The 16,415-nt window shown below is 42.1% G+C and overlaps 1 protein-coding gene and 1 long non-coding RNA gene across 3 annotated transcripts in view; one reads left to right on the top strand and one right to left on the bottom strand.

Annotated features, from left to right (window-relative positions):
* The window catches only part of MAPK11 (mitogen-activated protein kinase 11), a 61,898-nt gene extending 47,980 nt beyond the window's left edge, over positions 1–13,918 (top strand). For both annotated transcript variants that reach the window (XM_083575330.1, XM_083575329.1), the window contains exons 9-12: positions 1,805–1,884; positions 7,838–7,916; positions 9,270–9,443; positions 13,021–13,918. In XM_083575330.1, coding sequence (XP_083431456.1) covers positions 1,805–1,884; positions 7,838–7,916; positions 9,270–9,443; positions 13,021–13,094 — 407 coding nt within the window. In that variant the 3' untranslated portion in view covers positions 13,095–13,918. The remainder of the gene's footprint in view (positions 1–1,804; positions 1,885–7,837; positions 7,917–9,269; positions 9,444–13,020) is intronic.
* LOC310744301 lies at positions 723–1,776 on the bottom strand. The gene is made up of 2 exons (XR_014539511.1): positions 1,090–1,776; positions 723–1,001 (listed from the first exon to the last, which is right to left on the bottom strand). It is a non-coding gene; the product is annotated as an uncharacterized lncRNA (long non-coding RNA).
* Positions 13,919–16,415: the final 2,497 nt, after the last annotated feature.

The raw sequence follows: 16,415 nt of genomic DNA, 5'->3' as shown, positions 1-16,415 counted from the left end.
GCTGGTGCCACGGATATGCTTTTAAAGCAGCGTTAGCCGTTTAACAAAAAAAAAATGGTACAACAAACATATTAGTAATCATTAAAGTGACTGGTTTTTTCCCCCACAGCTGGACGCGATAATGGTCATAAAGAGTAACAAACGTTGTGTCCTTATGCCACAGTAGGCTGCCTAAAATCTTTGCTTTTCTACGCTCCATTTAAATAATGACCCAGATACAAAAACAGCTTGAAAAAGACGGTGGTTGCTGGGCTGGAGAACAGAGATGCTGAAAAGATTCATAGCTCCCTTGGAAAACACAGGGTATCGGCCCAGAATGGCTGGGGAAAATAATACAATTTTATATATATATAAATTATTATCCCTCTCTCATTCAGGACTACCTGAAGACGATCTGTTCTTTTCCCGTTTTGGAGCATATTGAAAGCAACCCGTTTGGGGATTTCAACACTGGTACCAACCAACATGGGTGGGGTGATGCATCCCAGGTGCTGAGTCCACTTTTGAATACAGATTCCATAGGCTTACATCTTCTGTCCATCGTGGTTTGATGACTCATGTTGGAAGCATCACTTCCAGCGAGGTAACCATAGGAACTGGGCAGGCAGGTACCTTTATAAGGAGATGGATTTGCAAACAACAAGACCCCGGGGAAACCTTCCCCACTGCAATTATTAATGGCACTGTTAGAGAATGAGTGATACAAGAGATGATGGCTTTGGTCCCAAAGACCATGGGTGGATAAGGGCTCTCCTTATTCATTTGTGAAGAGGAAAGGGACAGTATGTACTCACTGAAAACAAGGGCTTTGCCTTTCAAAGCCAACACTAGGAACTGTGCGCATTCCTAGTGCTTGGACTATTGTCATAATAAACCATGCTCTGTAGGCTTAGAAGTGTGAAGGCTTTCAGCTTTGGCGGAATGGATAGTTGGGTGATTCCTTTTATCTTCTAGAGCAGCCTTTCTCAACCTGTGGGTCCCCAGATGTTGTTGAACTACAACTCCCATCACCCCTAGCTAGCAAGACCAGAGCTCAGGGATGATGGGAGTTGTAGTCCAACAACATCTGGGGACCCACAGGTTGAGAACCGCTGTTCTAGAGAGTTGCTAATATATATAACAGAGAGAGAGAGAGAGAGAGAGAGAGAGAGAGAGCTGTACCTTGGAAGTCGAACGGAATCCGTTCCGGAAATCCGTTCAACTGCCAAAACATTCGAAAACCAAATCCTGGCTTCTGATAGGCTGCAGGAAGCTTCTGCAGCCAATCAGAAGTTGCAAAAACCCTGTCAGACATTCGGGTTCCAAAGAATGTTCAGAAACCGGAACAATCACTTCCAGCTTTGTAGCGTTTGGGAGTCAAAACGTCCGAGTTCCAGGGTGTTTGGGAGCCAAGGTACAACTGTATGGGTAGGCTGTGATATATGTTGATATACCCATACAATGACAAGCTTTGTTCGGTATTTGGTGATGGATCACACTCTCATAACAACCAAATCTGAGATTTCTACTAAACTCTCTTATCATTTCCTAAAACGACCAATGGATCATTCAGCTAATATAGCCGAGGACTTAAAGACATATACTGTATAACTCTGTTTCAGTTTCCATTGTCTGGTGAAGAATAAGATTGCACTGTGTCTGCAAAGAGCTTTATGGCATAAGGAAAGTCTACTTCTCTAAACTTCCACCGTTAGATAACGGAGTAGATTAAGCAGAGGTTGGACACAGGTTTGGCAATTTATGTAAGCAAGTGGCTCGTCTGCTATTTCCCCATGTTTCCTGTAGCTTTCTTAAATTTGTACAGATATTGACCAGCTGAAACGAATAATGGAAGTGGTCGGTACACCCAGTTCTGAACTTCTCAAGAAAATCTCATCAGAGCATGTAAGTGCAATGTTTCACCAGGAATAATCATTGAGATCTATTTGCTGTCTCATGTTGGTTTCCTGAGTTGTTCAGGAACAAAATGTTTTCAATTTACAAAGCTTTTTAAAGCAGTTAATGGTAATCATGTGTGAGCAGTGAATTTTAGAATGTCAAAAGATGCTAGCTGTTTTTAATACAATCCTATTGTGGGTTTGGGACGCGGGTGGTGCTGTGGGTTAAACCACAGAGCCTAGGACTTGCCGATAAGAAGGTCGGCGGTTCGAATCCCCGCGACGGGGTGAGCTCCCGCTGCTTGGTCCCTGCTCCTGCCAACCTAGCAGTTCGAAAGCACGTCAAAGTGCAAGTAGATAAATAGGTACCGCTCCGGTGGGAAGGTAAACGGCGTTTCTGTGCGCTGCTCTGGTTCGCCAGAAGCGGCTTTGTCATGCTGGCCACATGACCCAGAAGCTGTCTGCAGACAAACGCCGGCTCCCTTAGCCAATAAAGCAAGATGAGCGCCGCAACCCCAGAGTCAGTCACGACTGGACCTAATGGTCAGGGGTCTCCTTTACCTTTTATTGTGGGTTTGTGAAGAAAAGGAGAACCACAGCATTTGGTTTGTAGGCAACGTAATCTAAGCAACCTATGAAAGACAAGTAAATGGGGAAGCCATAGCAAACACATAATATAGATGCCATTTTCTAAGCATGGTTAGAATGTATACATGGTTGCTTATTCCAGGGGGGTACCTAGATTAGGGGCAAAAAAAGCAGGGAGAAAAGCATATTTTTAAGAACTAAAAATATTATCATGGCATAAGATTTTGTGGACTTGAACCCATGACATTGCATTCAGTAGGCAGATTTCATACAGTGTAAACCATTGAAAAATGCAGTCACCGGAGATAATACTTTCTTGCTATGCTGTGTTAATTTAACACCTGTAGTGGGAAAGAAGCACACAGTCCTGATGAAGTCCAATTTGAGTAAGACTGAATTTGCTGATGAATTCTAGTTCATAAATGTTATGCTATAGTCTCCTTTTGAAGCCTTTTATAGTAAAGCATGGTGATTTTGAGGTTAGCATGTCCCAGGAGACTGAAACATTGGCAACATTCAGAAATTAGTGGGACATTATTGATGCCATAGTTGTGTCTATTTATTCTCTTGCATAGAAATTGATATGAAGCTGAAAGGTATGTATGTAGAATGTATGTCTAATGAATCCCTGGTGGTATGGTTAATGTTTTTGGGTCCTACAGATAGTTTTGTAGGAGCAGATTGTCAGGAAAGTGTGGCTTGCTGCAGGCATGACCCGGGTTTGTATCATTGTTGGGTGGTCCATTGTTGGTTGTGAGTCTCTAAATGACAACAGACCTATCAGACAAGGTAAAGGACCCCTGACAGTTAAGTCCAGTCGCAGATGACTCTGGAGTTGCGGCGCTCATCTCGCTTTACAAGCCAAGGGAGCTGGCGTTTGTCCGCAGGCAGTTTTTCTGGGTCATGCGGCCAGCATGACTAAGCCACTTCTGGCGCACGGAAATGCCATTTAACTTCCTACTGGAGCGGTACCTATTTATCTACTTTTTGGCGTGCTTTCGAACTGCTAGGTTGGCAGGAGCTGGGACAGAGCAATGGGAGCTCACCCCGTCACAGGGATTCGAACCACTGACCTGATCGGCAAACCCAAGAGGCTCAGTGGTTTAGACCACAGCACACTCTCAGAAAGAAGGATCATTGTCCACAATTAGCTGTAGATTATTTTAGTAACTTATGCCACAACTGTAGAATACACTAGTTTGCAATGTCACACTAAGCCAAACCATGGTTTAGTTAGTGCAACCACATGCAGGCTCCCACAAGAGATCATGGTCGCATTGTCACAGGCATTTTTGCTGTTGACACCATGCATTGAGCTAAACTATGGCTGAAACCTGGATTCATCATTTAGTGCCTTCCAGTTGTAACCAAGGTTCGACTTAATGTGACATGCAAACCAAGCCACTAAGTAATGGTTTATCACTGTCTGTTCTATGTGTTTTTAGTGTGAATCCTGGGGAACGTGTGCTATTTAATATACCGTATTTTTCGCTCTATAAGACGCACCAGACCACAAGACGCACCTAGTTTTTGGAGGAGGAAAACAATAAAAAAAATATTCTGAATCTCAGAAGCCAGAACAGCAAGAGGGATCACTGCGCAGTGAAAGCAGCAATCCCTCTTGCTGTTCTGGCTTCTGGGATAGCTGTGCAGCCTGCATTTGCTCCATAAGACTCACACACATTTCCCCTTACTTTTTAGGAGGGGAAAAGTGAGTTTTATAGAGCAAAAAATACGGTACTCTGTTTTGACACAGAACACAGCAGGGGTGGGGGTTGAATTCACTCTCCTTCCCCCACTACTGCTCCCTGGGTGATTGCTCAAACGATACTTTTGGATGATTCTCATCCCACTCCATGCATCTACAAAGTTGAATCTATTTAATACACAGCAACTGGAAATGGCCTCTTTAAAATATTCAGCAGAATTACAAGAGGACACACGAGAACAGTCTAAGTCAAATATGTCTCTGTGTTTAGTTAAAGACTTGCCGGTAGCATTTTTGGAATAAATGCCTGTTTTGCAAATTACACACTTAAATGCCATTAAACATATTGGGTGAGATTAAATGGATAATTGAAAGATTATAATAGTAGTGAGATTAAAGGGGGCAGTTGAGGGATTCATTATCTACCCATTTTGTGAACAAATAATGATGGCAAGCAATGAAAAGTATGGCTGTTAATTAGGTTGCCGTGATAGTGGCTTTATTATAAAAAGCATAAAAAACGTTAAGGAGAGAAATTAAAACTTGCAGGTACTTAGAAAAATGCCCAAGCCAATAACATGAGAGTATTGTTGTCTGCTTGCATGTTTTTAACTCAAATGTACCACATTAATTCTTGATGAAGAACTACCTGTCTTCAGGTTGAATCCTGACAAGACAGAAGTACAGTTTTGGGGAAACAGGGGGCGGGCGAGTGTGGGGAACTCCCTGGTCCTGAATGGGGTAACTGTGCCCCTGAAGGACCAGGTGTGCAGCCTGGGAGTCATTTTGGACACACAACTGTCCATAGAGGTGCAGGTCAATTCTGTGTCCAGGGCGGCTGTCTACCAGCTCCATTTGGTATACCCTACCTGCCCACAGACTGTCTCACCAGAGTGGTGCATGCTCTAGTTATCTCCCCTTGGACCACTGCAATGCAATCTACATGGGGCTACCTTTGACGGTGACCCGGAAACTACAACTAATCCAGAATGTGGCAGCTAGATTGGTGACTGGGAGTAGCCACCGAGACCATATACCACCGGTCCTGAAAGACCTTCTTTGGCTCCCAGTACGTTTCCGAGCACAATTCAAAGTTTTGGCACTGACCTTTAAAACCCTAAACAGCCTCGGCTCAGTATACCTGAAGGAGTGTCTCCACCCCCATCGTTCTGCCCAGACACTGAGGTCTAGCTCTGAGGGCCTTCTGGCAATTCCCTCACTGCAGGAAGTGAGGTTATAGGGAACCAGGCAGAGGACCTTCTCGGTAGTGGCACCCACCCTGTGGAACACCCTCCCATCAGATGTCCAGAAAATACACAACTATCTGGCTTTTAGAAGACATCTGAAAGCAGCCCTATTTAGAGAAGCTTTTAATATTTGATCTTTTATCGTGTTTTTAATGTTCTGTTGGGAGCTGCCCAGAATTCCCTATTCCTCGATAGGGAATTACAAAAGTTGTTACTTTAGGTTTTCTGTTCCTCCTGTTTCTCTGTTGTACTTAGAGCTGCTCTTGGTTGCTTGGCCATATCCTTCCCCAATCATAGCAGTCTCTAACCATTTCCTGAGGTGTTTCTGGTGATGTTCCCAGAATGCCAGTTATAAGTGTTCTAGGTTCTGAAGGGGCGTGGGTGGCACTGTGGGTTAAACCACAGAGTCTAGGACTTGCCGATCAGAAGGTCGGCGATTCGAATCCCCACGACGGGGTGAGCTCCCGTTGCTCGGTCCCTGCTCCTGCCAATCTAGCAGTTCAAAAGCACGTCAAAGTACAAGTAGATAAATCGGTACCGCTCCGGCGGCAAGGTAAACGGCGTTTCTGTGCGCTGCTCTGGTTCACCAGTAGTGGCTTAGTCATTCTGGTCACATGACCCGGAAACTACGCCAGCTCCCTTAGCCAATAAAGCGAGTTGAGCACTGCAACCCCAGAGTCAGTCACAACTGGACCTAATGGTCAGGGGTCCCTTTACCTTTACCTTTAGGTTCTGAAGAAGGGTGCTTGTGGAGCCTTGCAAGTAAGTTAGTCAAACACTTAAGGTAAAGGGATACCCAACCGTTAAGTCCAGTCGCGGACAACTCTGGGGTCGCAGCGCTCATCTTGCTTTACTAGCCGAGGGAGCTGGCGTTTGTCCGCAGACAGTTTTTCTGGGTCATGTGGCCAGCATGATTAAGCTATATCTGGCAAACCAGAGCAGCGCACGGAAACGTCATTTACCTTCCTGCCAGAGCAGTACCTATTTATCTACTTGCACTTTGACGTGCTTTCGAACTGCTAGGTTGGCAGGAGCAGGACCAAGCAACGGGAGCTCACCCCGTCGCCGGGATTCGAACCGCCGACCTTCTGATCGGCAAGCCCTAGGCTCTGCAGTTTAGGCCACAGTGCCACCCGCATCAAACACTTGCTGTGTAGTAAATCCCAAAGTCCTATTAAAAGGCAAACTCGCTTTTCAAATGCACCTAACGAATGTAGTTATTTGCTTTTAATGAAAAGCAGCTTCAGGAGGCTGTAATTTTCAGCACATGAGAGTGGCATGGGTGTGGGACGATGAAGCATGTCTGACTTGAATTATTTTTCATATGAAAAACGGAAGTGAGCAGGAAAACATGGAATAGACAATGATGAATATAATTGGTCCAAAAATATAGTTTAGGTTTCAAAGTGTGTATGAGCAAGAATGTCACTTCTGCCCTTTTTATTGCTGTGACAGTACATTTTGACATTTCTGATGCCTGTTAAAGCGATGATGACTGCGTGATTCATATGGTTGCCACTGGGAATAGAGGATATGACACCTCTTTGCTGATCGCTGCTTTTCTAGTTCACCTCTGTAGACCTGTGGAGATTCTGCAGTCATGTATTTAATAAGGTGGTTTTTTATATTCCTTGAGGGTCACTCAGGGCAGTCCCTCAGGTACACTGCTGAGTCCAGACTTCACTCAAAATACCTGCCGTCTCCATCTGCTGTCTTATAGAGAGCATTAGGACTATCCCTTTATATTTGTGCATTTACATTAGGTATGTGGGCTCAGGTGTGTTTACCTTGGAATCCACCCAGGCCAGAACACAGACAGTTAGAACTTCAGAATATATGTGAGAACGCAAACATATATGTCATTAAGGTAACATTCAGAGCAAGTAGTCATTATAGGCAGAGTTCTAATTTCCTAACTCGCTAGCTTAAGTTTCATAACAGGGGTCTGATACTTCTACATATACTTTCATTATCTCTCTCATCTGATTCCCCTCCCCACACACGCCCAGATACACTTCCACACTATCATTTCTCAGCAACATTCTACCAGTTACCCCCTAATATCAACCATCCTTCCACTTAATTCTTCTGTCACAGGGTTATATCAGGGCTTCAATAGCATCTGATTTACACCCATGTTTAGCAGAGGTGAGATGGATGAAGAGAGCTAACCAAAAAAAGTGGTTTGCCTCTCATCTTCGAGTTGCCATTTTATTAACTCTCTATCTTATAGATTGGTATCTATAAACCTTGCAAATATTCAGGGATTGCTGGTTGTGTTGAAATGCCATTATTTTTTATGCCTAGGCACCAAATGAGTTGTGTGTATTGATTCTCCAAGGGTGAATATATATATATATATATATATATATATATATTTTACCAAAAACCTAAATATCCACCTTCCTTTATTGCAGGCCAGAAAGTACATAGAATCTCTACCGCACATGCCTCAACAGGATCTGAAAGCAGTATTTCGTGGTGCTAACCCATTAGGTATGAACTTGGAGGTTTTAGTATTTACTATCCTTCTTTTTGCGCAGGTACAGTCCGCTCAGGTAGAAAATGTATGGTGTTGTCAATTTTTCAAATGTCTTCAGTCTCATATAAGGGTGGAGAACCTCAACCCAAGAGGCTGTCTCTTAACTAGCCATCGTGTCTCTCTTAAGCCTTGAGAGCCAGTGTGGTGTTGTGGTTAAGAGCGGTAGACTCGTAATCTGGTGAACCGGGTTCGCGTCTCTGCTCCTCCACATGCAGCTGCTGGGTGACCTTGGGCTAGTCACACTTCTTTGAAGTCTCTCAGCCTCATTCACCTCACACAGTGTTTGTTGTGGGGCAGGAAGGGAAAAGGAGATTGTTAGCTGAGCTGCTTTGAGTAGTGATAAAGCGGGATATCAAATCCAGGGACCGAGCAATGGGAGCTCACCCCATCGTGGGGATTCGAACCGCCAACCTTCTGATCGGCAAGTCCTAGGCTCTGTGGTTTAACCCACAGCGCCACCCACTCCCTCCTTGAGGATCCCCACCCACTTGTCCAACACCCTTCCTTGCCTTTACAGCACTTGCACAGATCAGCAGTTGTGAAGGGAGCAGAATTGATCGTGCGGGACTTAAATGCAGCCTTGGTTTGGGGATCAGATTGTGTATTGCATAAGCTGTCGGTCTGACTTCCTGCTTTTCAACCGAAACGTTGCCCAAGGTTACTCGTGGATCTCTTAATTCAAAGTCTAAGGTCTCCCTGTTTACCCTTAGCACATAGCAATCTGGTTCAAGGCTTTCTCAAACCCTGTAGCATTCAGAATTGCTAAGCTAATGGCAACCAGATGTCGCAAGCCACCTGAGATTGCTGCAGCAAATAAGGTGCTTGCCACTAGACAGCACTTAATATTGGCTGTGATCATGCTAGTTATTAATTAGTAATTAATAAACTGTGAGCGTGCTGGTAATTAAATGATGTTTTATACATTTTGTATGTAGAAACTTAACTCAGCTGAGCATCAATTATCTAGCATGCCTCTGTAAATATATCGTTATTTTCTTTCTTTAAAATATACACAAACAGGGATCTGTTATTTTCTTTTCATCATGGTTCATCTGTAATTTCATGCTTGACTGTTTGCATTTTGTGCCTGGGAACTGATTCCCAGATACGAAATGCATTGTACAAAGTGGTACCAAATAAACATATTTATAATGCTATTTTTTCCTTTGGTTAATTTTTTAAAAATAAATATTTTGCAACCTTGAGATTAGGTTGTGGAAGGCGTGCAGCATTTTACTCAAGATATTTCAGGTTTCCTGATGATGGTGGTAAAGTGAATTTTGGATTTTATTTTCTTTTAATCCTAGCTGTAGATCTTCTTGAGAAAATGCTTATACTGGATAGCGATAAAAGAATAACAGCATCAGAAGCCCTTGCGCATCCTTACTTTGTACAATACCACGATCCTGATGATGAACCCGAGGCAGAACTGTATGATGAATCAATAGAGAATAAAGAACGGATTATAGATGAATGGAAAGGTAAAGAAGTCTGTCGTTCTGCAGTTGACATGCAGAGCAACCCCCACCCCAAATTCTAGAAGACCAAAGAAAATTGGGTTTTTAGACAGTTTTTACAGAACTCTTTGATTCCATTTTTAGGACTGCATGAGGAAATGAAATCTCTTTGCCTGGTTTTGCTCAATTATCAGTGACTTGAGGGGATTTCTATTTTTTTGTTTCTTTTGGTTAAGTTTTATTTTGAAATCTAAAGAAGGAAAAGCCATTTGTTCAGAACTTGCAAACATTCGATAGGAACTGGCCCCGGCATGTACATTGTGAACTATGGGACCTGTAGCTTCTTGCTAGAATTACTTCAGATGTTTGCTTTAACCTCAGCTGCTGGATGTTAACAGCATCTTAAAATATATAGTCTCATTTCTGCTCAAGGCTAAAGTGACAAAGAATATCCCTTGCTAGCAAAACATGTTGCCTGTGACATTATTTAAACAGAGTAAGGCTTTCAATGGCACCTTGAAGTTTTAAATAATGCCACTGGCAACAATTTTTTTGCTAGCAAGGGATATTGTTTCAGGTTTAAGAAGTGAGTGAAAATGGGCACCTGAAAATTACATAAACACGCAACTCGCTTTGTGCAAAATATCCTATGGCTTGGATCCTATGTTAACAGCATTCAGAAGCCTCTCTGAAGGGTTGAAAGAACCTCTCAACAATGTGGGATAGCGAGTCGGAAAATGGAGGGCAGGATTTATTGTCTGAAATTTGACATGAGCCCTAATACAACATTCAAGTTCACAGAAGGTTCCTGTTCCACCTTTCTTCCTTTCTGATGAGCCTTCCGCACCCTATCTCCAGAGAGCATTTTCAGGGGATGCAGTAAAATTTATTTCCATGAACTTCCACCTTATGTTCAGGTTCTAGCCTGTGTTCTTTTATTGTGTTGCGTGCTCAACACATAGGGCATCACCTTCAACTCCCCCAGTGTTTCCCAAACTTGGGTCTCCAGCTGCTTTTGGACTACAGTTCCCATCATCCTTGACCACTGGTCTTACCAGCTAGGGATGATGGGAGTTGTAGTCCAAAAACAGCTGGTGACCCAAGTCTGGGAAACACTGATACATACACATTCCAAGTTGATTTTTCCTCTTTTGACTGCTGAGTCAAGAGACAATTCCACCTGCACTCTAGTTAGGTGCAGGGATCTGAACGTCGACTTGCTGCTTGTTACCAGTGTATTCAGACACTTTCTTCTTACTTGGTTGAGTTTAAACACTTGCACCCTTTCATTTAGCAGCCTGAACTTATGCATGTTTATTTGGAAGTGAGTCCCACTGAGTTCAATGGAAATACTTTACCTGAGATAGTTTTGTGGCGTCTTTTCCACAACTTGTTGGTGATGGTGGTCCTTATCCATCAATCTGGGATAAGATAGCCTGCCCGGTTGTATAGCTAAGGAGTCCACCTTCTGCTAGACCAGACTTCCTCAACCTCAGCCCTCCAGATGTTTCAAGACTACAATTCCCACCATCCCTGACCACTGGTCCTTCTAGCTAGGCATCATGGGAGTTGTAGGCCAAAAACATCTGGAGGGCCGAAGTTGAGGAAGCCTATGCTGGACCTTACAAAATAACCTCATTCCCAATGTACCCTGTGGCCCAATTAAAAGAATTTTAAGTCAATGCACACATGTGTGCTATGGAAATACTTTAGCTGAGAGAGTTTTGTGTTGTCTTTTCCACAACTTGTTGGTGATGGTGGTCCTTATCCACCAATCTGGGATAAGATAGCCTGTCCAGTTGTATAGCTAGGGAGTCCACCTTCTGCTAGACCAGACTTCCTCAACCTCAGCCCTCCAGATGTTTCAAGACTACAATTCCCATCATCCCTAACCACTGGTCCTTCTAGCTAGGCATCATGGGAGTTGTAGGCCAAAAACATCTGGAGGGCCGAAGTTGAGGAAGCCTATGCTAGTCTTTACAAAATAACCTCATAACAAATTACCATTCACTGGGTGGGGGTGGGGGGTGGGAATGTGCATTCACACCGTGAGAAAGAAGTTCTTTGTTACACACTAATTCACCCCCCCACACACTGCCTATCAACATTTATTTCTGTAAAATGCAGTAACCTCCCTTTCTTTAAATAATAGACAACCCTTGGTTTAAAGAGGTAGAGGACACAGTTGTATTTTCCCCCCTACCACTTGAAATGTTGAGGCAAGCTGGTTTTATTATTATTCGCATGCACTTCACCCAAAGACGGGTATTATATAAGGAATGTTTCAGTGAAATGCCTTCTAGCAAAACTCACAAAGAAAAGCAGAAGTGAAATCCTTACATACACTGGGCTTTCGATTTTAGAAAGATACGTTGTTTTACCAGAGATTGTTGCTGTGATGTGGCCAACCATCATTAACCACAACACATTTTGATTCTATCTCTCTTAAGTTTCGATTTTTAAAATGTCTGTTTTAGTTTCATAAAAGCTTTCGCTCCATGTTTTAGAGGTTTTGTACTGTTTTCCACCATAAACCATCTTAAAGTTGTAGAAGCAATGTTTTGAAATTTAAAGTGTTTCAAACTATGTTAGCATTAGTTCTCATCAGCATCCAGATGCTAAGATTTCCCCCTAGAGCTGCCTTATCTAGTTCTTTCAGAAGAACTGGGTGGGCTTTTAATTTAATTTGTAAGTATAGTAATGTCACTAACATAAGATCTACTGATCTTAACACCTAAGTGGGTGAAGGGGGGAAGAGATTATTGCTCAGTTTTGTGGGGTGGGGCTACATTATTTAGGACTTTAAACACTACTACAAGTACCTTGATTTTGACCCAGAAACCAGTTGTTGTTCTTTTAATACTACATCTCATCTCCATCACCTCCACCATGTCTGAGTGTGAGAGAGACCATTTTTCTACGCTCAGCTGTTCTATTTTAATTTAAGCACTGTCTGCGTGCAAGCAGAACGTTAAAGTTTTGCATCCATGAGATCATTCAAACCAAATATCGAGACAGGTAGGTACTTTCATTCAAATTTAAGGAAAGTTTCTGTAGTTGATATGTCCATGTCAATGTGGGGAAATTGTGTTATTTTGTATCCTGGGCAAACTAGTCAGACGACACAGTGTGTTCCTGATATGGACTGTGCATTCCAATTTTTTTATTTTAAAAAGCGAGACTTCTAATGATCCTAATGGAGTTAGGATCCTTACACAGATAGGGAAATGTATTTAAACGGTCATCGGCAAGACATGCAGAAATCTGTCTACTGGAGCTGATTGTTTTCCTGCAGAGTTGGGTCATTCATCCTCAGTGCTAGAGAAAAATGTGTTTTTAAGGGTTTTGTAGCGATGGTTTGTTACAGTACAGTAGTCAGCACAGACTATCCTTCAGTATATAGTTGTTGGCACAGCAAATCTGAGGTTCAGGTTCTTGGTATATTAAACTTGTATGTCTCTCTGTGTTGAGAAAGCGAACAACCACAGACATTTCCTTGAATATGTGTGTTCCTTCTGCCTTCAACGCCCTGATGCGTATCTAAATTACTAATATTTCATATTCACGTTGGGTTTTTTTCTCTCTCTCTCTCTCATTCAAGAACTTACATATGAAGAAGTGATCAGCTTCAAAGCACCCGATTTAAAGATGGATAGCCTTGAAATTGAACAATAAATCCAGAACCTTATCTTTTTTTTTGCCATGCTGTACTATGAAGACTATTAAACGGATTGCATTGCAATTTAATTTCATATACCACAAGCGTAGATTTTACTATCCAAAGATCTTGGAAAAGCTATGGGAAAGCAGATAAATAGCGCTGAAGGAAAATGTATCCGGGGTGTGTTTTGCCTTGTACTACGAATGTAATAATTACAGAACATTAAGAACTGCTTCATCATGACAAATGATGCACTGAGGGTTTGTTTTTTTACAAAAAAAAACTGTGTCTTCTCTGCATGTCTCATTCTATTGGTTGTGATGCCAAAAACGGTGATTTTAATATTATTTTGAGGTTGTACAGTTAAAGCATGAATGTATGTTGAAACAACAATAGAAGCCCATACAAACAATTTATTATTTTTAAGAGTTACCTTAATTCTATGTTGTGTTATGTTTATTTTATTTTTTAATTTATAGATAGTGCCTTTAAGAGAAGGGGCCACTGTAATAAGTTAGTCATAATAGATACCTGTAGTGGTTTTCATGACCATGCTAAGAGTTTCTGGAGTGATTGACCGACAGTTGGAAGTCAGAGAGTAAGATCATTGTTTTGTCATTAGAGTTTGCTGTCATTTTTCCTATAGTTGTAGAAAACTGCAGAGCACAGTTTTACTAGTGATCTAGCCCTAAAATGGTCCACTGTGTCAAGTTCTAATGAGTGGAATTTATCGCACACATTTGAGTTCTTTGAAGATCTAGCTCCCCACTAGAGCACTTTCTCTGTAATTTTGGAGTGCCTGTTCCTCCCCTGTCAATAAACTGTTTTGAAAACAAAACATGTTTCCTGTGCTTTAAAAATTTTTATGATGGCAATTTATTTTAATCTGGGTAAAAATGTATGTGCTGTGCATGAGCTGAAACTAGAATGTCTTTGGATTAAAAATAAAATAAAACCTGCAGCATACTATAGAACGTATAAAGAAGTGGGTGGACAACTCTGGCCGGCGTATGGTAATGTGTATATCAATATGTCCATTAAATACATCTAGTTCAGATCTGAGATTAAATACATCTAGTTCATATTACCAATATGTAATAGCAGTTCAACCTTCTAAGTACTTGCCATTTTGAACGTCCTCAAAAAGGGAGTGAATGGCTGCTAAAATTGTGTACAGTGGTACCTCGAGTTACAGACGCTTCAGGTTACAGACTCTGCTAACCCAGAAATAGTACCTTGGGTTAAGAACTTTGCTTCAGGATGAGAACAGAAACCGTCCTCCGGCGGCAGTGGGAGGCCCCATTAGCTAAAGTGATACCTCAGGCTAAGAACGGACCTCCAGAACTAATTAAGTTTTTAACCCAAGGTACCACTGTAATAAAATCTTAACATGGAGAATTTGGCAAGGTTTAATATTTCAGAATCTCTCAGTGTACCATCTTTGATCCTGGGGTTACCCTCATACACAACAGTTTTGTGGCACCCTAAAAGACTTAACAGGTGTACTGTGGCGTAAGCTTTTGTAGACTAGAGCCCATCACCAGAAGTATGATGTGCCTGCCTTGGCAGATCTGTTCACACTAGCATAGAGCAGGGAAATGTAAACAGTTGGTCACACACTCAAGAGTATGCAAAGGGCCTCCAAGGTCCATCTCATCCACCCTCCGTGCCGAAGCAGGAAATCCCACTGCTACAATTTCTGTCAAAAGCCAGCTGGAAGCAAGGAGCTGCAAAAACGGGAAGTCATTTAAAAAAAAATGGTTTGGCTTCTTCAAGAGTCCAAGCTATGAATATTGGCAGTCTTCCCAAATGCAGACGGGAACTGTCTCGCATGTTGATTATGCAACCCTTTTGTATTTTGTGCTCCCAACAACTGTTGGTTATTTGTGTGTAATGTTCCAGCAAATGTGCAGGTTATAGAATATATTCTTGTTCCAAAACGACACTAGCGTGCCCAAATAAATACAGACCACCAGCTGGAATATACTCCTACGCACGGGATTGATTTTGTATTTCTGTTATCGTTCCTTCTCACCTTGTTAACCTGATTGATCCTACGGTAATGCAGCTTTTTAAAAATCTGTTTGATCCTGCTGGCAAGGATAGCTCATAACAAACCAGTTATTTTCCAATGTGCTATTATTAAGTTGTTAGAAACCAAGGTCCAGTTCCATTGAAATGGTTTCCTTCCACTGTGTGCTGCTGGCTACCATGCAGAGAGACAATCATGGTACCAAAGCTCATTTCCTATGATGCTTCCACTTCAAAAACTGTTCTGGCCTATAAGCCCAGAGGTGTGACAGAAAACAAGGCATGTTTGTCATGTTTTTCATGACTGCCTCTCTGCCCAAAGCATAATGTCGAAAGAGACGGTCTCAGTCAACCCTAAAAACAGGTTCTCTCCTGGAACCATTTGGAAACAACGCCAAATCTCGTAAATACTGGGTCACCGCAGACACTCTTTAGTTCAGCCTGTGGCAAATCTCCCTTTTGGTGAGTTATTTGTGATGGCCACAATTTTTACCTCCCACTTACAGGCAAGGTTAAGGTGGATTAACCATGATATGCAAAACAGACAGTTATTGCTAGAGGTGAATGAGTCACACAGTTCTGCGAAGGAAGTAACAAGTCTGCCACAAATCCTGCAATTGCAAGTAAACCAGCTGCAGACTCCAATCACAAACACATATAAGGAAAAATGTGGGGAATGCACCCTTTCCCATTTTTTAGCTGCCCTGCTTATGAAAGAGATGAAAGGGTAGCAACTGAATTAATTTTGCAAGTCGCAGCAGCTACTTACATTCATGGTTCTTGATGCTTATAGAAAAATAGTGCGGTGTAATTTATTGGACTGTTCCAGAGTTGGCAAACTGTAAATAATTTGAATTATATACCCTAATTAAATTTATTCATATTCAAGGTTCCACAAGTCTCTTTCTTGTTCCTAATCCACTATTTTCACTCAGGAACTTCATTGTTTGTTGACATAGATGGGGATGGAAAATCAGGCACATGAAAAGATACCATGGATAAAATGTATCTGGAGAAGAATTTCCAGATTCACTAACAGGGTGTGTGTGTGTGCTGTGCATGAATGAAAAATAACAACAGTATAAAGACAAATAAGTTACACTGCTACTGGATTTGGAAGTTCGTGACTGAGTAGAGCTTCCAAGTCCAGATGCATTATGTCTGTATACCAGATGTTGCTTTCATGCCTTGACTGAGCACTGTGGAAGAGGCTCTTAAAACTACAAGATGTGTATTTAGTTTGAATCACCAGGGACAGTTCAATTACAAAATCCACTTTCTAGCCAACCATCTCAAAGGTGATA

This window comes from Podarcis filfolensis (assembly GCF_964270895.1).
Source record: "Podarcis filfolensis genome assembly, chromosome: 10".
NCBI lineage: Eukaryota > Metazoa > Chordata > Lepidosauria > Squamata > Lacertidae > Podarcis > Podarcis filfolensis.
Note: the sequence above shows the minus strand (reverse complement) of the source record. Positions and strands in the feature narration are given on the sequence as shown.